This window comes from Micrasema longulum, unplaced genomic scaffold (assembly GCF_059751315.1).
Source record: "Micrasema longulum isolate JH-2025_06_02 unplaced genomic scaffold, ASM5975131v1 h1tg001917l, whole genome shotgun sequence".
NCBI lineage: Eukaryota > Metazoa > Arthropoda > Insecta > Trichoptera > Brachycentridae > Micrasema > Micrasema longulum.
In genome coordinates, this window is record NW_028279091.1 from 41347 (window position 1) to 66397 (window position 25051).

General features: G+C 33.3%; 2 protein-coding genes and 2 long non-coding RNA genes across 5 annotated transcripts in view; 1 reads left to right on the top strand and 3 right to left on the bottom strand.

Annotated features, from left to right (window-relative positions):
* Positions 1-1467: 1467 nt before the first annotated feature.
* Positions 1468-9865, bottom strand: LOC148273543 (glyoxalase domain-containing protein 4). Of its 2 annotated transcripts, XM_088238561.1 has the most exons (5): positions 9376-9865; positions 8886-8935; positions 4840-5105; positions 4081-4236; positions 1468-2105 (listed from the first exon to the last, which is right to left on the bottom strand). In XM_088238561.1, exons 1-5 carry the CDS (start codon positions 9463-9465, stop codon positions 1810-1812), a joined length of 858 nt encoding a protein of 285 aa, XP_088094687.1. In that variant the 5' UTR covers positions 9466-9865; the 3' UTR covers positions 1468-1809. The 2 variants fall into 2 exon arrangements, with proteins under 2 accessions (XP_088094687.1, XP_088094688.1); XM_088238562.1 differs by lacking the exons at positions 8886-8935; positions 9376-9865 and adding an exon at positions 6848-6965.
* On the bottom strand, positions 7000-7474 carry LOC148273544 (uncharacterized). The gene is made up of 2 exons (XR_015824551.1): positions 7338-7474; positions 7000-7085 (listed from the first exon to the last, which is right to left on the bottom strand). It is a non-coding gene; the product is annotated as an uncharacterized LOC148273544 (long non-coding RNA).
* Positions 9112-16388, top strand: LOC148273545 (uncharacterized). The gene is made up of 2 exons (XR_015824552.1): positions 9112-9161; positions 16303-16388. It is a non-coding gene; the product is annotated as an uncharacterized LOC148273545 (long non-coding RNA).
* IA-2 (tyrosine phosphatase IA-2) overlaps positions 13654-25051 on the bottom strand; it is an 87716-nt gene continuing 76318 nt past the window's right edge. Inside the window, exons 14-22 of the mRNA XM_088238554.1 lie at positions 24741-24950; positions 23594-23745; positions 23437-23491; positions 22303-22524; positions 20538-20735; positions 19013-19179; positions 18772-18825; positions 17263-17440; positions 13654-15987 (exon numbers count right to left, since the gene is read on the bottom strand). Coding sequence (XP_088094680.1) covers positions 15877-15987; positions 17263-17440; positions 18772-18825; positions 19013-19179; positions 20538-20735; positions 22303-22524; positions 23437-23491; positions 23594-23745; positions 24741-24950 — 1347 coding nt within the window. The 3' untranslated portion in view covers positions 13654-15876. The remainder of the gene's footprint in view (positions 15988-17262; positions 17441-18771; positions 18826-19012; positions 19180-20537; positions 20736-22302; positions 22525-23436; positions 23492-23593; positions 23746-24740; positions 24951-25051) is intronic.

A 25051-nucleotide genomic window follows, 5' to 3' on the forward strand; every position in this document is an offset into this window, starting at 1 on the left:
TAATTACAATTAACATCCGTGTGTATTTAAAATGTATAAAATTCAGCATTTTTGTTCCAACTAATTCCAATAATTTCTTAGTTGTGTTACCTGGTCCAACCCTCCAAAAACATAAATTCATTTATCATTAAACTTTCTGTTTATTTTCATTGAATGCCTTTGCAAATAGTGTTCTTTGAGTAAGTAACTAAACAAGTTAAATGAGACTTCACTTCTACGTAGGTACAATTGATATTAATCTCAGAGTAATGCGCCAAGTTATAGAGCAGCCCAAATGTAGGAATGTCATTCTATGACTATTGGGTATTAAGTTAGCTACAGTTCGCAGCAAAACAATGGGCCGTACTCAGGTCGAGAATTGCCAAATGGATATTAATTTGCATTCTAAATACTTTTAAATATGTACCTGGATATTTATTATTGCAGGGTTATTCCAATTTATTTTTATATAATTCGCCTATATTTATTTTATAAAACTGAAAATACATGTGTGTGTTTATTTTTTATGTTACATTTATTGAGACATAAATCCCAACTCCATGACACCAAAGTCCTATGTTGAGTTTGTTTGTTTGTCCGTCACATCTCCGAAATGGCGAGTCGTAGCGGCCTAAAATTTGGACACATCATTTATGATGAGATTTCATGGTTAATATTGCTATTTTCGAGTAAAATTTAAATCGACCTCTACTCGATAAAAACTCAAACTCTATATGGATGCCTAGTGCGGCCCCGACATATTGCCCGTAATCAACCGTCATTATCAACAGTAAGCATACTTGAATTCACAAATTTATCTCCCAAATTGAGAAAAAATAGTATCTGAAGTAAATATGTTGATATAAGGAAAGTTTTTAAGCAACATAATACACAATGGGACAATAAATGCCAAAAATCAATGTAAATCATGGGAAAATATTCAAAATCAATTACCTGTGAAAACTGTCTCCTTTAAAACCTTTGACGCTCCTACTGCTGCAACCAAACATACTGCAATTCACCATAGTTGATTTTTATTTATTATAACGTAAATATTTAAGTTATTTACAAACAAAGCCAAGCACAGCTACAAAAGCATCCGATCGAACCGTTATGTTTATGTTGTCAAATAAAACAAAATGGCCACCAATTTGTTGCTAAGCAACAAACCAACATCGCTTTCGTTCTATGAAACATAGTGATAGGGCTTCTCTATAGGTTCACGCATTATTACTCTAAGATATTAATAATACAATTGATAGGTGTGTCCAACTGTGAAACTGCTATCGCAGGTTCTACTCCTGTCAGTTGCAAGAAAAAAATCCAGAATTTTTTTTTCTCAATTGGTCTGGGTGTTGTGGTGTATTTTTATAACTTCCTTCTATACCCCACCCCCTCTTTCCCACCTGCTGACAAGTCTCTATATTAGAGGCTTAGAAGGTTATTAATTTTAAAAACAAATTATGGTTGAAGCAAAACAAATATAAAAACATTATTAAAATCTGTATTTAATTATTATAAAATATTGCTGATACACAACTTACATTTTAAATACATATTGTTCCCTTTTCAGCATTTATACTTAACATACTAAGCTTGAATATACTGTGTGAAATTAATTTGCTTTCGTAATAAAATAAAGCTGCAAAATATTAAAATCTAACCAATAATATTTTGAGTATTGTAAACGCATCAAATTAATAGCTACAAGTCCTATGAGTAATAATACATGTTATCACTCGAGATTTATGTTTTAGAAATAAGATTTAACCCCTTTTAAAAATATATTATATATCTATTAAGATTCTTTTTATCACAATACACGATGAATCAAGCCTCTCTGGACTTGTCCAGTTTAATGTATTTGGTTAACAATTCTTCTCCTTTAGGGTCAAACTGGGAAAGTTGTGTAAAACCTTCTTCATCCACAAAACAGATCTCATGGCCGTCTGGATCAGCAAGAATTATAACCCTTACGGATGCTTTCCCTGGAGTGTCAAGTTTTATCAGCGGAGTAAGGATCTTCTGTTTGGCTTCCTGGATCTTCTTGTCGATCTCTGGCTGTTGATCTAATGGACAAGCAAAGGCAATCCTCCCATATGCTTTAGCACGGTCAACAGCTTTACCTGTTTAAACACAACCTGATTTACATTCTGTTTATTGTACAAACATAAAGCTTTTAAGGCATTAAACTTTTTTACTTAACAAATCAACGCTTGTCAGTTCATGGTTTACCTCTTTGTTCTAATTCTCAAAGTACCCTCTTAATACCCATCCACAATTCCTCTTTCTTATCTAACTCATATAGTGTCCATGCGGCTTGACAATGGAATCATCTTCCATCTACTATCAAAGATGTTACTACAGTATCTCTGTTTAAATCACATCTGAAGAAACATCCCCTTTGTCTTTCTTAATCTCTCCTCATTACCTCTTTATTCCCTTTTCCCATTGAGTGATTTAAGGTTATTTATATACAAATACAATTATTTATATTTTTGTATATCTTTAACTTTTTTATCTTTATTTTCTATTGAATATGTTTTGGAACTTAAATTATAAAAATAAAACTTTTTTTTTAATAATTGGTTTTATTTTATTGGTGGAAGAAATTGCCATTTGGAAAAAAGCCCGCCAATGTACAATTAACATTATTATGCACAAAAAGTTAAATAAATAACCACGTGTGTGCACTACAATACTAAAAATTTAAGTTATGTGTTGCAAAAGAAAGGAAAACCTGATTTAATATTTATATTTTTGGTCTTAAAATAGTACAAAAATAATATATGAATATCCTAATATTAACTTATATTAATTATCATTGAACTATATACTAATTATTAACATTTCTACACTATACACTGGAAAGTTATAATGAAAAAGATCGCAGAGAAGAACATATTTTCAATTTTGGGAAGAACCAGAAGATTTGTTGATATGGGTTCATGTAAAATCACCTACAACACAATCACTAACCACACACACCGACCACCGCAGCAGCGCATTATCCAATCAAACCATGACAAATTTAAAATAAACTCACCATATTACAAAACAAAGCTCCAAGAATAATCCCGAGAAAAAAAAAACAGATACACAAGGGTAAAGTCGATGCTAAATTACTTTATTAAAGTAGGTATTTATAAATGTGTACTTGTTTGCAATGGTAAACGAAGAAAACCCCTCAACACAATAATATTCGTTCACAAAATCATTGACTCTAATGAAAACAAAAAAAAACTTATTTAAAACCAACCCGAGTATGTTACTTTTACATGTTTTTTAACTTACATTTAAATAAAATAATATTTTTTTGTTTTCTTATTTCTAATGGTATTTCCTAATTATATAAATGTACAGCTCGGTGCATCAACGAGTTCTGTGTCCTTGTCTTCTTGCAAAATGGCAGACTTTTTTATTTTTTATTTCTAGTTTCATATCTGTGTTCACATTGATTAGAAAAAACTTTTTTGGCCAACTCTTTTGAGGAATAACCATTAATAATTTTGTGAACAAAAAACTTTTCATTAAAATGTATCAATTAATCATTTTTGTTTGTTTTAGCATCAATTTAATCCTAGTGTATCCATTCTTTCTCGAACTATTCTGCAGAGTAAGTTTATTTTTTTCCTCTTCAGTAGTCAAAAACAAAATACTACGACAATAAATATGAGGCACTAAAATGGAATTATATATCATCCTGCATGAATCTGCACTCGCATATCTTCCGATTCTTCCCATAAGAGAAACCTTCCTTGCTATCTTCTTCATCACATATCTCGTATTCTGGGAAAAATGTCAGTCGAGAATCTATAATAATCCCCAAATATTTCACCTCCTTTAATATTTATTCATCCATCACTACTGTTGTATTGATCTCTTGATACAGTATTCAAAATATACCATTAGTGGTGGTAAAAGACATAAATAATTAAATTTTTGAAGGAATTCCAAGATCATGAAATGATGTTCTTTAAATATATTCCAACTTATGTCATTTTTCCACATTAACTTTTGTTTGTAAAATAAAAAGAAGGAATTTCAATTAAAATCATAATTATTTTTTTAATTCATTAATAAAACTATATTAAAACTCACCAATATCTTGAAACTCAAGTTTAACTTGGTTTGCCTTAAACCCAAACACAGCCGATTTCGATTTCTTTTCAAAAACATCTAATCCAAGTAAACCGTTCCAATATGCCATAGACTGTTGAATATTGGAGCTCGCTAGTATGATCTTTTGAATAGGATCTAAAAAAAGACAAAAGTTTTAGTTTCGGTGCAACAACTCTCAAATTGAAAAAAAAAATCATTTTGAAAAATCCAATTGATTTTGTTGTTTACTCTTTTAGTCACATTTCCAAAACAAAGAGTGTTCCAACTTCACGGAGAAAAATTGCTCTTAACACGTCCGGGGACACTTCTCATAGAATTCACTCATATAAACACGTCATGTCATAACTTTCTTATTTTTTGGAATATTTCACTTCTGATTGGACAGTAGTTGATAGGTACATACTGAGACACTTTCATTGCAAATTGTTTTTTATAGGGACACAATGTCTCCTACCATATAATTACTTCAGTTTCACGTAGGCTATAGCCGTCTTTTAACTACCACTGTCTTTAGAATTGACAGCTTTATCAGTCATTTCCTAAATGAGAGACACGATTTTGACTGCTGTTGTAGACAAAACCATGAACAAGTTAATTTATCAGAAAATAATTTTAATAAACAGTATGTGTGGTTCCTAGCTATTGAATAAGATATAGCAACCTGTTGTGAGAACAACAATGACAAATTTATTTTTAGGTGACAGTAAAGGGTAAATTAGATAAATATGGAAATATTACCAGCATCAGTTGGTTGCGGTTCATCAATAAGGTAAAACTTGTATCCGCCTGGAGCTTGCACAAACTTAGTTCCATTCTCTTCATCCACCGGCCAGCCTTCAGATTCTGCTCGACGAATAGCCTCTCTGGACTTAACGGCGATTCCTATAAAATCGTTTCCCTTCTCATAGGAAGTAATACCGTAGTTGTAGGTCAGTTCTACCACAAAATGAGACTCTTCGGGTCCATATCCAACCATTGTTTTACTCCAGCGATTAGCGTAAGGTCTAAAATTAAATTATAATTTATCAACACAAAAGTATAGTTTAACAGGAAAAATCTTTGAAGCCTTTGTTAATCCTAATTAGGAAGCCTAATTCAAGAATCGGTACCTTAGAGGATAAAAGAGAGGTTGACAGTAGAATAGTGAGTGTTCATGTTACACTATGCAAAGAAATACTCGTAGTACAACCAAACAATAATCCTAGTGTTCGATACATAAAGTTCTCTGTACCGAGACATGATTTATATAAATCAAGGTTGAATCTTATTAACCGGTAATTAAATATGCCATGTTGTGAATACATATTTATTATTGTAATAATTATTCATCATTGATGATGACGATGATTGGAATGATCCATGTCCGTTTCCTAGTTGGAACATATGGCCTACACAAAGAGCCTCCAGGCATCTCTGTCAGCTGCCAGCTCCAGTGCATCCTCCCAAGTCAGGTTCGTGTCCCGTAGTTCTGACATGTACTGCCGATGAAAAAATTGACATGGCTTATTTTGCTTTGCTTAGTCATAAATAATAAGGGGGGCATCAAGTGCGCAACACAACTCCATCCCACAACTTGTTAATTCAGGTTTATAAGACTCTATGTAGTTTCAAACTGAATTCAAGACAGGCGTCGTGGCGCAGTTGGTTAGACGGCCAACTATGAAACTGGCGTCGCGGGTTCGATTCCCGCCAGTTTCAAGAAAAAAATCCAAGAAATATTTTTTTCTCAATTGGTCTGGGTGTTCTGGTGTATTTTTCATTACCTCCTTCCATATCCCCTCTATCCCACCTGCTGACAAGCCTCAAAATAGAGGCTTAGTGGGTTATTCTTTTTTTTAAAAAAAAAAATATACATATTGTATCGTGTCAATTATATCCATTATTTTATGTTAATTATTTTAAATCCGGTAGGTATTAAAGTATTGTAAATAAATACAAATATATTTAAAGAGTGTTATTATTAGGTATTTTTAAATGTAGGTAGGTCTGTCCAAAAGTTTGTGCCCAATTAAAAAAAACAATAGTAGTGTGAATAAATGATTTAAATAAATGATATATTTTCCTAAATTATCTACAGTTTCTCGCCAACTTATAGGTAGCTTTTTTATTCCATTAGTTTGTAGTGTAGAAAGACTCAGGTTTTGTAAAAAAAAACTTTTAAGTCCTTTTGTACTTATCTCTAGAATTTAATTTTTCCCTTGTTAAAAAATTGTAGGGAACTAAATAAGTGAAAATCACTTGGAGCAATGTCTGGGGAGTAATCAGGATGCGGCAAAAGCTCCCAATTAAATTCAGTAATTTTTTGTAGCGCTTTCAGAGCCGTGTACGGTCTAGCATTATCAAGATGAAATAACACTTTCTTGATACTCACCAATCGCGGGTGTTTTTGAATCAAATCTGAGTTTAAATGACAAAGTTGTTCACTGTATAAACATCTGCATTGATGGTTTGACAAATCAAATTAAGCCAAATTTTTAACAGTGCATAATAAATAACACCGTACATAATTCACCAAACTCTTAAAAGTATATTTTTAGGATGCAAAGATACCTTAGCTGTTGGAGTGGGCTGTTTATTATATTTTTAGGATCTGTCCACCGTCTTTTTCTTGTGAAATTGCGATAAACAATCTATTTTTGTCACCTGTTACAAAACGGTTGAAAAATGGCTTTTGTTCAAAGCGATATAAAAGGAAAGTGCAGATGTTTATTCGCTGCTGGCTTCGGATAGCTCAAGGGGTACTCACTTCTCTAGCTTGGATACTTTCCCAGTCTCCTTTAAATGACAAAAGACTATTCCATGAGATGAATCTATCCTATCTGCAATCTTATCCACTATTAATTATGGCTCCATTATCATCAATACTGCTTTCTTTCTTTCTTTTAAATATTTCAATCATTTCTGGGTCCTAATACTGATACAGTACAGTACTGGTTCACCGTGTACACTGTTTATTTTTATCGCTACAGATCTGGCGGTTTCATCTAAAATAGGCGGAAAATAAAAAATATAAAACGGCACATTTGAATTGATTATCGATATTCATTTTCTATGGGTACTTATTTTCATTCGATGTTCTCGTGAAGGGTGACAACTTTCGTAAGTTGGTGATAGACTGACTAATTCAATAGGCAATCGATGACAAGATGCGACAAGTTTGAAAACCTATTGCTCTACGTAGTGAGTCATAGGGAATCCCATATATGCTATAAATGTGCACAAACTTATGGACCTACCTGATACTTGTGTACAAAATACGCTTTGTTTTTATTCACACCACATTAAAAATAGTTACTACAATACTATGTTTTAATGCTTTACAATTTAGATTCAAATATACATAATAATATATGCAACAAATGAAAAATGTTAGATGTATTCTATTTTTCTTTAATAAAGTGGGCTATGTATAGCGTGTGAGCTCGCCAATATATGACAGTAAAATTTTTATTGTCTTTGAATTTCCTAGAGTTTTAACCATCGAAAAAATAGAAGATTGCAAATAAAATCAACAGACAATGGAAATTTGATGTGTACTATTTTAATAGATTGTTTATAACAGAAAAATACATAGAGAAATATGCATTTTTATTTTTTGTAATAAAAACAGTCTAGTAAATTCGAATAAATAAAAATACGCTTTATATTAACAATATTAATTAAAATGCAAAAATAACATTGAATACTTGAAAAATAAATATTACTGAGTGTTACAAACATAATTTAAAAAACGGATAGCGATTAAAAGTAAAAACTATCTTTAGTTTAATTCTTATAGCGATAAATACATAAACATTATAAAACAGGAGTTATACAAATACAAAAATAATATTGTAACTAGGCGGCTACCTACACGGTTAAATTTCGAAACACCACGCAATTTCTTATCTCGGCTACGCTATGTAAAATGAAAAAAAATATTTAAATTAATAATTTCATCACGTCATGAAGTCGCCCCTGGGTAGCGCCTGCTAACGTCAATCAACAAAAACATCCTCGTTTTAATTACAATATTTCGGCTACGCCATAAATCTCTTTTTTTAAATAATTTCTCACGTCACAAAGTCGCCCCTGGGTAGCGCCTGCTAACGTCAATCAACAAAAACATCCTCGTTTTAATTACAATATTTCGGCTACGCCATAAATCTCTTTTTTTAAATAATTTCTCACGTCACAAAGTCGCCCCTGGGTAGCGCCTGCTAACGTCAATCAACAAAAACATCCTCGTTTTAATTACAATATTTCGGCTACGCCATGAATCTCTTTTTAAATAATTTCTCACGTCACAAAGTCGCCCCTGGGTAGCGCCTGCTAACGTCAATCAACAAAAACATCCTCGTTTTTATAACAGTATTTCGGCTACGCCATGAATTTCTTATAAAAAATGTCAAAACGTCACAAAGCCACTCTCTGAGTGTCGCTACTGACATCATTTACAAAAACATAATTATTTGTGCTTTTTTCAGGTACGCAACATTTTTTTTTAAATACACCTACCTAACCGATAAAATACTATTAGTAATTAAACCAAGGTGTGCTTTAAAGTTCCGTATGGCCAAATAATATTATTGACATGTAGTTCAAGCATTGCTGCATTCACGTTGCTTTACTTCTGAGAGCTCAACTGCTATGTTTTTCTATGGTTATGTTAATGTCATCTGTCATGTATTGGCGAGCTCACAGGCTATACTTACGCCAATAAAGTATAAGCTCGCCTGTAAATTTAAACTCAAGACCAGGCATCCAATATTTAGTTTTACCAACTAGTAAAATATTCAACTCACCCATTGCATGCAGCCTCACAACCTTCACTGAACTCTTCATGGCGAAGAACCTTTACAGAAATTATTTAATAAATTCCTCGAAACAAATCAATTTATAAATTTCATAAATAAATTAATTAAAACCACAAAAGAATGCATGGAAGTAGGAATGTGCCATACAATAAATAATAAATTTAATGCATTCATCATGCATGATGCATCTTATAAACTATTATGAACTTATTATCTTATCTGCCACTCTGCCAATCTCAACATTTTAGATAAAATAACATACAGGTATTTATAAATTCAATTAGTAAATATACTAAAATCAAATAATGTTTTTTTTTCAAACTATTTTATAGTGGTTTCTTTACCCTATAGATAAAAGCACATTTTTGCTATTAAAAGACAATTACAAAACAAGGTGATGTTTACACTGGCATATTAAAGAACGCATTTTCAAATACTTTCTAAACTAAAATAATTTAAACTGCAATTAAAGACACACCTTCATTCCGAGAACATCTCTGTAGAATTTAGCCGTTGAGGTTCTATCGCCCACTTTGAAAACGAAATGCAACACGCGACCCCGAATCATTATTGCAAATTATCTCAAATAGGCGGAAACGAAACTATTTTATACTAACGTTAGTGTGGAATTAAACTGATAATATAGGTAATTATCGCGTGTGCGATTGATAGAGATTACATGCGCCCGGCACTCAACGAAACAAGTTTCAAAACATTAGAAAAACTGTATTTAGTTCGGCCAATAAACCGCAGAATTGTGGCAAATAATAGTGTATCATAAAATGAAGAAAAAAAACTAATAGTTGAAAGAAAAATAGAATCGGACAACCGGAAAATATTTTAGAAAATGAAAATTATAAACTAAAGTGCAAAACGTCAGACCCTCAAAACACACAGATTATACACACACACATTATGATAAATGATGACGTATGTCAAACACCCGTCGGACAGAGATGTTAGATCACAGATTGTCAGTCATACATAGACAATGAAAGTAAACAATACCGCAACGCAGCATATGAAGTACCATAGACATAAGTGCGGTTTTTTCGAATTGCTTTCTGCCGCAAAATAATAAGGGTGTCTATAATATTGTGCACATATATTTCGAGAATTATCATGCGCAATCTTCGAGTATATACATATATACTCTAAGTGCGCAATACACAAAAGTTTTTTAATAGTACAGAATACGAAATCGTTATGACTAAAATTAGATAATTCTTTTTTTACAAGTTAGTTTACAATACTTGGAACATTTGTCCGAATTCTTTATTTTGCAACAATAAGAAAATCAGAAATGAATTTGTTAGTTCGACCTTGATGTGGATCATATAAAAAGAATACAAAAGAAATAGTAACTTGATATTAGGATAACACAAGGCTAAAATTAAATTTCCTACAGTTTTGTTTGGTTTTTTAATTTCATCTTACGATTTTCACGTAATCTTTTTTACTGTAATGCATAACATTACAAAAATGTCGTTTGAAATAAAAACCCTCAAAACAAAAAATAACAAAACCTCGGAATATTCTGTACTTTTTGTTCTGTATCTAATAACTTATAATCTAATATTTAAATTTATGTTAATTATATCAAGTTTTTTCTTCACATACAAGTGTATTTTGTGTGTAATCTTTATTTTTGTTTTCCATTTTGAATTTGTTTTCTAATTGTATTTGTTTTACATAATGTATAAGTTTTAATGAAATTTGTTTTATTTTAATTTTATCACCACGTGTACCAATATAGTATTTAGGTATATTTAATTTTGTATTACTGTGTACAATAAAAGGCAGTTAGCCGTGTAAAATAAATAAACAAAAAACTAATAGACTAATTAATTAAAACTCGTGTGAAATGTTAGTTTTAACAATCCCAAAAAACAGTCCATTCAAATATTTAATAAACTGTGCTTATGTGTGCGTAGCAAAAAGTTTTCATATAAATCATTCAAATGAGCGTGGTTAGACAAGCAAAAAAATAACCTTTTTTTGGTTCGCCGACAGACACTAACGCATTAATATCATCATCATCATCATTATCATCATTCCCTTTCCGAACCTAATGGTGCATAGGGCACTGCATTGGTAAACCAATCGCAGTGTATCTTGATCATTTTCAAAGTAAGATGATCACCCTTACGCTTCAAGTACTAGTCCAGGGAGTATGAAATAAATATTCTAGTGTGAAAAGACCCTTTTAAATAAATATTTCACATCAACCATGTCGGGAATCGAACCCGAGACCTCTTGCACGGTAGGCAACTCGCTGACCATTAACATGGGCTTATTAAAAATTCGAACTGTAAATATTTCAATATAAATATTGCATTGTATTATTACGTTGTTAAGTGTTTTAAAAAAAAAACATTGGAATAATTTGGCGATGGGAGGATTTGGGTCAAATTTCACTTTTGCACTTTGTCAAATTTCGTTGTAGGTAAGTGTACCTACTAGGTGTGAGAAGCGCAAAACGTATGTCCGTGTTATTTGAAACTATAATAACAACAAAAAATGTGTGTAACCATGCGGAAAGTTGATATTATTACTAAAATCAATTTCAAATCTAACTTATTTACAAATCATGCTTACGAGACGTGTCCCAATTTTACGTTGTGGTTTGAGATTCTTTGTGTATTTCGATACGTGCTTTCTAACTAAAAATACGTACTAAAAACATTGATAGATATTCCAACAGAGATGGAAAAGGTATTTGAACACGGAAGGAAACATATATCATATTAACACAATGATTGGTTTTGATTTTCAACAAAAGTAAAAAAGGAAACCGACATGAGCTGTTCTAACCACGGGATCAGAGAGAGCCTGCCACGAGAGAAGTTCGAACAATAAGGTGCCAATAATCCCAGTACAAGTTAGGTAATTGTATTCATTTGTATGAGGTCTCGGTGGCAAAGTAAACTGCAGATAACACAAAGCAACGCCAACATCCCGCGAACCAGCAAAAACGCAATATCAGAGCGTCCATCCGCTATCCGCTATGTGGCAAGTGGCGCGATCAGATATACGCTACCATTATATTTACTGCAGTGATCTTCTTGATATTTACTCAACGAGGAAGTTAGTGGTTTGCTAAATTTTTCAATTTTGTTACTAATACAATAATGTATAAACATAGAATTAAGAATAGTCCAGAAACCGTTTACGCACATCAAACAGAAGGCGACTCAACTACTTATAAATGAGTAGGTTTACGTTTTGACCAATTAGTTTTATTGTAGACGTTGCTCAGTACGCAAATCAGGATTTGAATTCAACTATACCGTGTTGTGTCCTTTTAAAGTTTAGAAATACTGCTAGGATCTTAAAGAAACAGGATGCAATCACATTTCATATGTAATTTGCAAATGAATGTGTATATAACAAATGCATTACTTAAAAATTAAATTATTTTTCCATCTGTCAGATTGTCGAAGAAACAAAATGGAAATTTCGTTAGTGTTGCCAGGGTAGAATTTTTTTTTTACCCTACTTAGCTCATCTAATAAAAGAACTAATGAAAATTAGACCTCGGATTAAATAACGCCGTGGGGGACATTTTAACGACATTTTCTACAAAACATCAAATATAATTTAACATGATATAAAAATATCCGTTTTATGTCAAATAAAATTAGTTTTATATTTTAAGTTCAACGTTTATTAATTCAATTACTCTTATTAAATGACCCTTTACTTATCTACTCTGTTGTGTCAATCAATGTTTCCGCGTGCACAATAAAATTTTAGAGAAATTAACAGATTACTTTTTTTTTACCTTACATTTGAGTTATGATTTTTTTTCCAATCAAGCAACATTACCTGGTGACTTCACGAATACGCGCGGCGAAAATAAGTAGAAGTGGGGGAATTATTGGTCCGATGAATTCAAATATGATTCTACGCTCCTTCTGGACTATTCTTAATTCTATGTTATTAGACTATTAAACTAAACCTTTTTTTTTTCAATTTTTATGTATCGTTTAGTATTTCTGAAATAAATCCTGCCCTATAAAATAACATTTCAATTCGAGGCCAATTATTAGGCCGTTCTGTCGCACACGAATAATGCAAAAAATCTATTTTTTGTATGATTTCTTCCAGTATCTTCAAGCGTTATTTTTATTTGGTGATTCGGGCCCTTTTGATTTCGCAGTATTTATAGCCCCGTAAGCTTAAACTGTAAGAACGGATGGTAAAATAAACGTTTAAATGGAAAAGTTCGACCTTCGAGTTTACAATTTCTAAAGATGCGTAAACCAGTTTTGCTAATAAACAATTGAATGTTAGTGTGCGATAGGTGTCAGGAGACCGACGCGACGTTTAGTTTAATAGTAGATAATAATTACCTCTAATATCTATCTCTTATTTTTATTTTTCTGTCAAAATTAAAAAATGAGTCTTGACTACCCCTAAATTTATTTTTCACGGTAATATTTTTCAATTCCTTGTAATGTGCTATTACATTTTCAATTATAATTCTTAATACGGGAAATATATTATTTGCTGACAAAATTTGAAAGACTTGGAGATATTTAGAGATTTCCATAAATTTAATTAATTTTTCATCATCATCATTCCCGTTTTGCACCTGATGGTGCATAGGGCACTGCATTGGTACAACCTTAGGGTATATACATATACATATGTATTATGTATATACTCTAAGGATACAACCTAATATTTGAGAGGGAGTTACTTGTTTTTATTTAATCAAAAAGGGTATAAAATATAAATAACACACATAATGCTGATTTCATCTATTTATTCAGTTAAAATACCTGATACAACATAAATCTTGACAGTTAACTATTCTCTAAAAATACAATTATAGATTTTGGTTACATGTGTCCAAGTTCTATATAGTTTATAATTTTTATAAATAACAGTACGCCTAGATATCATAGTTTTGTGAAAACAAAATAGGACACAATTTATGACTGGTAATCAATAGACATTTCATTTTCACACATTTAGAGATAACTTGATGATGTTCTGATAAAATGGACAATGCAAGAAGTATACTAACTTTTATCCTTCGAGAATAAAAATATTGACATATATTATTTCGTGTAAATAATGAAACTCTTAGAGAGTTCTTATTTTGATATAGATTTAATCTTTGATTCAAAATATGTAGGTACATAGACATCTCAATATGTATGTTTTGGAAGTCATTATTTTAGAGAAAATAATCGTTTTACGAGACCATAGAAGACATTTTACAATGTAGCAATAAAAATAGAATAGTTTTATTTTGTAATGGGGTTGGTTTGTAGCGAAGATGATCTGTACTGCGAGGCTGGGTGCAGTAGAGAACATTCTCGCAAAATGCATTCAAAATATATATTTTATTATCCTTAAGTCATGTATAAATACGTTTTATGCAACTTGTAAATATTTCATTATAATTTCAATACAATAATATAAGTAGTTACCATATTCAAACTTACAATAGATTCATGTTTGCCCACTGGCTCAATTGACCTCCTCTTTCGTAATAAAACAATAATGTAAATATTATGATTATGTTTCTCTTTTACAAGTAAATAGTGGGAAATGCAAATATTGGCAACATTGATAAGTATCATATTGTACTCGAAGGCCTTGAACGTAGAAAATATGTATTTTTGTCCCAGTTTATATTTTGTGCTATAAAAATAAAACAGTGTTTTCAATATTCGTCAAAAATATAAAGATACAAATATATTTGAAAAAGCTTTTTTAGTTGATGTAATAAAAGTAATGAAAGCTTAATCTCTCTTAGTATTTAAATTATCAACGTTTATAAATCTTAAATACAAAAACGATTATACATATTTTAAGCGGTTATCACCCGCCAAAAAGAAGCACTCAAAACAAATAAAGCAATATAGCATTTTGCATGCGACACTCGATATATAGGTAGTTGTTATAAATATATAAATTTCAATATGTTTCATATAGCTGCCACATTATGAATGGGTAAACTTCGTCATAATCTTTTTTCTTTCTCCAACTTATTTACATCAAATTAGTAAATCAACTACAAAATATGTAAGTTTAAATTATGGTATCATCAAATTACGCATTTTTTATAAAACTCTCAATGTCACATGCAAACAGAGGTACAACAGATAAATAAATTGTTTGTAATAAACATCCATGTTTTTTTTTTTTTTTAATTATGAGCCATAATCTACTCGATTATGATCAGATGTTCTAATACATTGATAATCTTATAGTCGTAGATACCGTGTCCTTTGTGAGTGTTCCTTTTGTAATATTTAGCGAGAGGTCAGTTTTGACTTTCCACACAACACGCGCTGTCTCTGATCTGGGAAATAGGGTCCTGTGGACCGTGTGGTTTAGTGAACCAAGAAAGTTTGGTAAAAGCTGAATTTGGTGAGTCCGTGGAACTCTGTCAAGTGGACACATGAGTTTAGTAGACTGGCGGGTCTGATGGACAAGTATGTATGTCCGAACCTGTCATAAATACGTAGATCTCATGAACCTAGTGAGTCTGGTGGACCGACAATTCTAGTAAACTGATGGGTCTAGTGAACCAACAAGTCTAGTGATCTGATGGGTCCGGTGGACATACAAGTCAAGTGATCTGATACATCTGGTAGACCAACAAGTTTTGTATACGGTTGGTCTGGTGGACCAACAAATTTGGTGATCTGATGGATCTGGTGGATCAACAAGTCCGGTGATCTGATGGATCTGGAGGATCAACGAGTCTGGTAAACTGATAAGTCTAGTGAATCAACAAGTTTGGTGATCGGATGGGTCTGGTGGACCAATAAGTCAGGTAAACTGGTGAGTCTGGTGGACCAATAAGTTTGGTAAACTGATAGGTCTGGTGGACCAACAAGTCTCGCGAAAGTATGGGTCTTGACGACCATGTGGGCCGGCGCGTGTTGTGTGAAAGTCTTCCTTGTGGATCCACCGAAAGAATTGGCTGGCTAAGAAGTCGTGGCACTTGCCCACTTTACTTCTCCTTCTCTTTATCTTGCTTCTCCTTTTCGGCAGCTAGCTCCTTCTCCCTCTTCTCGTGCTGTTGCTGAAGCTGGGCTGGGAGGGCTTTCAAGATGGCGTGCACCTAAAATTATAAAACGGTTGTTAATATTATTTAATGTGTACAAAAACGAACCAAATATTAAACATTTTGAGACGATTTTCATTTCGTTGTAAATAACCGTGATAGAAAATTGGAATCAAGTTGAGGAAGAACTGGAATTCGAAACTCGGATATGTAATTTGGGAGTCCGTAAAATTACTACAGGACCATAAACCGACTTTTTTAATAGTGTTAATTGTATTACAGTACATGAAATTTGATCAGGCTGATTATTTTTTTTAGAAAATAAATATTTGTGTTTTTATTATTTACCCAAATATGCACTTTAATTTTCAGACCTCTTCTTAAAGCCGTAAATAACTTGTGCCGGAGAATAGGGATCAAGTTATAAAGAGAGTGAGTCCACAACGCTACCACAATCCGGTGCATTATAAAGGGATAAAATGTTTTATATAACTTCATTTAATTTTTTAAATAAATGTGTATTTTGTTCTTAAATTATTAATATTGTAATCCCATAGCAAGCACAAGAGGTTGCTTCTTTTTTGGTGTGGTATTCCGTTTCGTTTTTTGTTTTTGTACTTTTGCTTTATTATGTATTTCTTTTTTGCTAACATGTAACTTTATATTATATTAAATAAAAAATAAAGAAATAATAATTCATTGCCCCTGTTGCTCCAATACTCTAATAATACAATATTTATTGTAACACGGGAACCCTTTTTTCAACGGTTTTGAAATAAAACGGTACAAATATTAAATTAAATTAAATTTCTTTTTAACATGAATTTAACAATGCGTAATAGTTATTGGAATGCTCTGAATTGCTATTTTACTCACTTGGTGTATAACTCAACGGTTATTCAGTATCACATATTATAATATGTGATACTGAATAACCGTTGTTACGATTTTGCTGTCAAGTATGTTTAAGAAAAAAATTAAGCTACGTAGGTACAACAAATAATAAACATTTTTTTTAAATCCCAAATTGATTTTTATCAAAAGAAAACTATTCGGCATAGTTCTTTTTTTTAGTATACTTTTTTACACGGTACTGTGTGGAACGTATTCCCCTAGTAAAAAGTTATTCCAGTGTACTAAAATTTCGGGTATAAATGTTTTTATCTCTTTTGTTACATATATATCTATACTTGGTACTATTTTAAGGTACTAATATTTTTTGTACATTTTCTTTCATTGCAAAAGAGTATAATATTTTGTATCATGATCCATATTTTATTTTGTTAAATAAAAGTTGCCATCTAGTTTTTGGGTCTGTGAGACCACGAGTACCTCTTCTGCTACTGCCATGAGGACGAACTCGAACTGTTGCTTGGTGGTGACCATGTGAGGACGCTGGTCCCTGATGTGCTCGAGGGTGGCGGCGATGTCTATCTCCTTAGCCCCTTTGGCCATGCGGTTGAGGACCATGTCTATCAAGCAGTACGTCCCTGTGCGCCCTGCGCCATCACTGCAAAGACACATTATTTGGTTACACTTGTGCATCTTATTATAAACGTAAAATATGCTAGATCGATTCTTCCGTCCACAAATGTTGGATTACATTTACCGTTTTTATTGATGGAATTCGAAATATCATCGCTACGTTGGTCATGTCAACAATTATAAAATTTGAAAATAATAAGGATTTAAAAAAAAGAGAAATGCTTAAGTTCTTATTATTTAATCGAAAATTCAAATTTATGGACCATTTCCTAGAAGTCGTAAATAACTTGTGCTGGAAAACTGGAAATCGAGTTGTAGTAGCGTGGGATTTGAACCTCCCTCCTCGTTTCTCCCCTGCAGAAGTAAGCAACCATTTGTTTTTTTAAATATTTTATTTTAAAAAAAATGTATGCGTTCTAAATATTGTTTTAAATATGCTAATATGTCTTCTTGCCCATACTGATCATCGTGGTTTCGGATGTGACAGGGTTTAAAGGACACCCTGTACATCTGGTTTGCCTGCTATTACCTTGGAAAAATACTTTTTATTGATGAGTAGGTACCTAGGTAATTGTTTCTGATTAAATTCCAAAACTAAAAATAGATAATATTCAAATATTTAATTTAAGTAGGTACCTAGGTACTTGTTTATGGATAAATTCCAAAACTAAAAATAGAAAATATTCAAATATTTAATTTAAGTAGGTACCTAGGTACTTGTTTATGGATAAATTCCAAAACATAAAATAAATATTATTTCAAATTCGGCATTCTTTTTGCAAACGTCAAACTCCGGTCTTCTCACTACAGAGGGGTATTCTTATGTAGGAATACGATTTTTAAACATGTATTGAATTTAAAATTATTTTAGTATTACCAAAAATCCAGTAAAAAGAAATAAATGGGTAGAAATTACAAGAAATTTAATGAATGAATCTGATTGAGATCCACAAAAACGAATGTTATATATATTTGGGTAATTTATATAGCGCCGTTTTTGTGAAAATCGTCTCAAGGGCGCTGAAATGAAATGAAATGTTGTTTGTAAACGTTCAAAAACACTTTTTGTATACACAAAAAAACAACATCCTTAATTTTTTTTGTATATGTATTCTCGTCGAATGCAACCCTGTAGGTAGGTCGATGAAAATAAGATTTATGCTTCTACCCTTTTTTTACAGATTCGGTTGAAAATTTTAATATCTACGAACACGCGCAGTGCAAAGATCTATATTTCGCTGAAAACCCCACGTAAATCGGTTAAGCCGTTTAGGAGGTGTTCAGTGACATCACACGTACAGAGGAATTATATATATAAAGATAAATAATAATATAACTTAAGTAGCGCTAATTTACCTGCAATGTACTACGATAGGACAAGAGCGACCACGATATGATTTGTTGACTTTCCTGAAACAATTAGAAATAAAATATTTAATATCTTTTGCATATAAACCCATAAAAATCCATGTTTCTCAGCTACAACCCGAGCATACCCGATCTCGCGCATGCTCGGGTTGTAGCTGCAAAGATTTTCAAACTGCCTCAAGATTAGCATCCAACATCGATCATATTTAATACTTCAAAAGTATGTTACCTTCGGAATTCCAGAAGGGCCTTGGTGGAAGATGGAACTCCACGATCAGGCCAAGATAAGAAGTGAAACTGCGTGACTGTTCTGGTCTCTCCGGTTTTCAGGTTTTTCAAATAGAAGCTGCGCACGAGATAGTCATCACACCAAATATGCTCGCTCACTAGGTGGACCTGAGAAGACACAAAGGCGCATAATCAGTAATGGAAATATTTATATGTTTAGGTCTTCTACGAGGGGGACCGAAAATATAAATGGAAAATAATTAGAATTGCACATGAGATGACAACGATACGAATAGTTCCTCTATATGTTTTTATGTCAAGAAAATATACTGTGTTCAGGTGCATTTGTTAGATAATAAATTAGTGGGATCGATGTAGTTGGAAGACACATAATTAATGGTTCATTTAAACTTATTTTAAACACAGTATACGATACCCACCATTATATTGAACTACTGAGCTCAATAAAATTAAATATCCCAACTATAAACTTCAGAAAAAACTTACTCTTTTTTACCGATATCCATAGAACTAACTATGGTTTTTATTCCCCTATGCCCGGAACTCTTAGGTCTGCCAACTAACATACCAGTCTTGATTTCTTTGATAACAAGTTGTCTTCTTTCAAACGATCACTGAATAAAATTCAATTATAAACACCAGGAAAGTGGGAGCTTTCACTCCTATAAAGTCTACTATATACCATTGTGTCTTTCTATTTATAAATATGTCCTAAAAATGCCCGTTGGGCGTATATATAAATAAATCAAATAAAATATTATGATTAAACATTTTTCTGGTTCCATTCGTAACATACGTAGATTATTCTAATATATTCGTTCAATTATTTTAATATATTTGAAATAAAACATAAACGCGGCAATGTCCACGATTTCAAACGGAATTCGAAGAAATTTTCTCTTGTTTTAAAATAAATTACCATGATTCTAATAGTATTCTTATACCCGTATGCAGAGACAAAACTTAAGGTGAGGAAAGTACATTCTAATTTCAAATGCCGAGAATAACCCGAAGGTGAAGACAATAGAATGTACTTTCCTCACCTTAAGGTTTGTCTCTGCATACGGGTATTAGTCTAGTCTAAGAATAAAAAGCATTCAAGTTCTTTATGTAGGTAAGTTCCTACCAAAAAAATAAAGAGTATTCTGCCTTTAGTGTTTTGTATTATTCAAATACATGCCTAACCAAATTATGTAAATAATTTATGTTATGATGATTTAATTCTTGAATTGTTTGTCTCACCTAGAAGTTGTAATTGTACTCGATTATCCTACTTGCGGTGAGTGTTTTTTAAATTTTAAATACATACCGACTACCGACTTTATCTTTTTTAACGACTTTATCAATAAAGTCGATAGCAAAATATATTTGTGGATAATTAATTAAATTATAGTTAAAATGTGCGACTTATTAATTATTCCTTTAAGATGCTTACCGGCGGCGACAATAAATCTGAATAGAAAAATTCAACTTCTACGTGATAAAAAGAGTTTGTAATATAATACCTCGTAGATGTGGTAGAGCTGTGAGCCCTCCTCCGGCCAGTAGCGGTGGCACAGCGCGGCGCCGCCCTCCGTGAGACGCGTGAGCAGTACCAACACCACGGAGCCCTGCTCCCACACCAGCTGCCACCAGTCGGCGGCCGTGCCCGCCAGGGGGCCCTGCGCTGCGATGTAAGCGGGGTTTCTCGGGTCGTGGTCGGTCTGCGAAAGACAAACTTCAATAATTAGAATAGACCGTCGAGGAAGAACGACAATATCCGAATAAGCCCTCTATATAATTTGCTAAACTCGCAGTGAAATGGGCAATGAAAGCAATAGAACTCTAATTTAACTAAATTCAATTAAAATAGCGAATTATTATTGGATTTTTTAAAGAGTAACTCGTTTATTGACAAAAAAAAAGTTTTTTGGTATCACCTATAGGAAAACGTATGGACTTTTAAACAGTTTTTGGGTATGTGGAGGGAGTGCTTTCACCGACAACAGGGCTGATATTCCGAACGCAATTATAGCGCGTTTTTACGAACTAAATAGGCGTTATAGAGCGCTGTAAATGCGTTCGGAATACCAGCCCAGTAGCTCAATCATAAATAACTATCGACGTGCTAATAAGCGACATGATAACAATTTCTCACCACGGTTGTTTATCGTTTTCACGATCACAATGGAACATCCATGGATACCTAATATAAAATGTCAAAATATTTACGTTCTGCGGCGTATAATCCTGCTGCGCAATCACATATTTGAATTTCACTTGTGTTAATGTGGAAAATATACCAAAAATGCTATTTTTATTTATTCATTTATTATTTATCATGCTATTCATTACATTTAGTCGGCGCGCGGCGGTTGGAAAGCCAAATGTCAAGAAAAGCAGTAGCCACAGTAATTGTAATTTAATTTTCACTTTTTTGTATTAAATACTCCTTACTGTTTTGCAAATGCAATATATTGAATTATATTTTATAGTAAACGCCGATTTTTCGCCAATGAACTGTATTTGCAAACAAAAAAACAAACCGACACGAACGTTAATTTAGAGATTAAACACGCGTTGACTTATGACTGCGATAACTTAAGCATATTCATTATTGTTCATTGTGATCGCTCAAATGCTTAGCATGTTTTTAAGCACGTCGATTGTTATTTGTGATTGAGCTACAGGTTAGTTATAAAATACGATATAGGGAGGAATCAAACGCTCCAGTTTTCTCACTGTTATGCTCACCTTGTTTAAAGTCAATTGATATGGATTTCTGCTATCGGCTTTAGGCTTCACGATGTAGGTGCATTTAGTTAAATACAAACATGTAATGGTATAATATGTTTTTTTTCGTTTTCGTTAAATGTGTTATTCTTTGCATGAATAATGGAGGACATTGGAGCCGTTAAAACAATAAATTAATAACGCAATAAAATGTATTGAGAAACTGAAAGGGATCGAGTAATTGACATTAAAATACATGTTATTTTTTATCTCATGAAACAACTTAACTTCATTTAATTGCATCATATTATTTCCTCGTTTGCTCCGTACAATACAAACAGTCTTCAGACCTCTCTGTGCGGCCTTCCAAATCAGGTCCGCGTCCCGAGTCCAGGCGAGACGTCTAAGACTAATAAACCTGATGGGTTGTCAAAAGGGAAAATTGAAAAGTCCGATAAACCTTTCAATGAAGTCCTGAATTCGTTTAGATAGATAAGAATAGTGAAATACCAATAATACTTAATCGATTTAATTGAATATTTAACAAACTGTACTAACGATAGTAGAGGCGTTGATATAGTCGGAGTTGGTGAGATTGGTGACCTCGTTGAGGACTAGACGAGCGTGGTCGTAGGGCAGTACTCCGGGGCTCCTGTTCTTGGCGAGGTTCTCTGGCTTCTCAGCCGCCGTGGTGGCGCAGGGTTCCGCCTCGTACGCGCACAGGGCACGCCACTCTTGCTCCAGGCGGTCCTTGTTCTTCAGGTGGTCCTCCATATATGTCTGGTAAAGGGGGCACAAATTATAACAACAATTTTACCAATTAAAAAGTATTTTCATTTTTTTATCCAATTATGTGCCCATACGGATGTAGAATACAATTTTGTGTGTGAAATTTAACCTGTACGAATGTTTTCGACTTAATGGCTGCTCTCAGGTAAAAATGTCAAATAATGAAATCGAAGGAAATAAATTCGCCGCGTTGAGTAGTGATTGGCTCATTCGCCTACCTTTCTTGAAGTGCTAGGTTTGATTCCTGGAAGCGAGGACGTAAAATGGACGTATTTTATTTTTTTAAATTTTCACCACAACAGGCCAGGAGGCCCAATTACAGTGGTGAATTACTACACAGAACACCAGGCTTGCGAAAAATCACATTTGATTTTTGCGTTCTCACCGGTATTCGAACCTGGAACCTTCCGTGTGAGAGTCAAGCGTCTTGACCACTACACCGCGGAGGCCGCCAATTCTATTCAAACTTCAATATTGTTTTGTTCCTAGACTGGCACCTAAAGCGTTGGACTGATCACCTTACCTTCATGTAACAGATGATCGAAATAAACTGTATTTGGTTTACAAATGCAGAGCCATATGCATCACTAAGTGCGGAAAAGGAACTGATGATTATCCAATTTAATGAGTGGAAATACCAAAATATATTAAAAATATAATTATTAAGTTGAGAGTAGTTGAGAGTTTTCTATTGTCTCTGCGAACTATGCAAATATAAAATAACGAGTCCTCGTTATTAAAATTAATCGGATTTTTTATTCGGAAGGCGAGAGCTCATACATCATATGGTCCCTTGAGAATGCGGCGTCTTTTGTGACAACCGGTCGAAAGCTTTGCCGTCAATATTATGCTTTAGGAGTTTATGTACGAATATATAAATTATAAAAAAACTATATGACATACCAAAACCATGTGTCCAGTAGAAATATCCATGTTTGTTAAAGCTGGTTCTTCGCTCCTGAATGAAGAAATAACCATTAAGTATAATTTAAACCTGATCAAAATCAACTAAGGTGTATAATGACACTTTCAATTCAGATTCCGTATAAAAAATACATGCCAAGATGAGGTGCTAGATCTGGTAGATGGTGAATTTCCATCAGATTCTCTAGAGAGAGAAGTAATCCTCTGCGCTCCCGTATCTGGTTTTCCTTCAGCTCCGCTTTTTTCGTTTGCTGGCCATTTTCCCGACATGCGAGCTCGACAAAGATCCTATAAAAAGGGAATCCATTGTAAACAAATAATTTAATTACGCATTTTATAACATTGCGAACTTTGTTATAACCAAAAGTCAGCGAACTGCAACGGTAAAGGGATTGAGTAAAACAAATGAGCCAATCGATTTCACGTCTTTGTATAGAAAGCTAAAAAAATCAAAACAATATTAATGTCTTATCTAGCTCTTTTTTCTTCACCGATTATAAACAGAGGAAAGTATGATAAACCTATGATTTTTAAAAAATAATTTTTAAGTCAAAAAAGTGTTTGAATTTATTTGTTTAATTTCATTCATACATTTCATGTCCGCTCCCTAGTTGGAGTTTATGGTGTCCACAAAGAGCCATCTCTATCGGTTGCCAGCTCCTATGCGTCCTTCCAAGTCAGATTCGCGTTCCCTAGTTCTGACTTAAACTGGTGACGAACAGTCATTTCATTTTTACATTTTTTTTGCACCACAACAGGCCAGGAGGCCCAATTACAGTGGTGAATTACATTACAGAACAACCAGGCTTGAGAAAAATCACATTTTTTATTTTTTTTTGTGTTCTCACCGGGAATCGAACCCGGAACCTTCCGTGCGTGAGTCAAGCGTCTTGATCACTACACCACGGAGGCCGCCTCAGGAGGCCGGAGGCAGTCATCAGGGGACGTCCAGGACGTCGAGAACCTGATGCCTTGTAAAGAAGGCAAACGTGGTTACGGCTTTCAGGAGGCATCCGCAGTATATGGACCAGCTAACTGTATCGCCTCCGCTTGAGGACAGTTGTCATAGGAGTTTGCTGCGTCCGTTCTCCTATTACTTCATTCCTCACAACGTCAAACCTAAGATTCTTCTTAGACACCTATTCTCAGAACTCAGTATTTGGCTGTTTTGAGCCCTCATGAGGTGCCACGGTTCGCATCCATAGAGAAGAATAGGTGGTATGCAGGCGTTATATATGTGGCATTTGGTTTTCACTGATTAAATATCTATTTGTTTAAATTACCTGATAGTCTTGACTAGCCTCAGTGTCTCCTGAAGACAGATCGCGCAACTTGGAATGCCGCATGTTCGTCTTGACAAAGCATACTGTGGAAACGACAACCGTAATAGCAAGGAGAGATAGAACCGAAGCAGCTAGAACGGGTTTGTAGGAGTTGTCAAATGTCCAGTTCCATGTCGGAATCTCTTCCAATTTTACAGCAGGAAACTTGGCCTGTAAATAACAAATCAATTTTACTTCGCAAAAAAAAGTTCGTAGAAAATTAGTTGATTGATTACAGTATAAAGAATTAGTTACAATATTATCATTTTAAT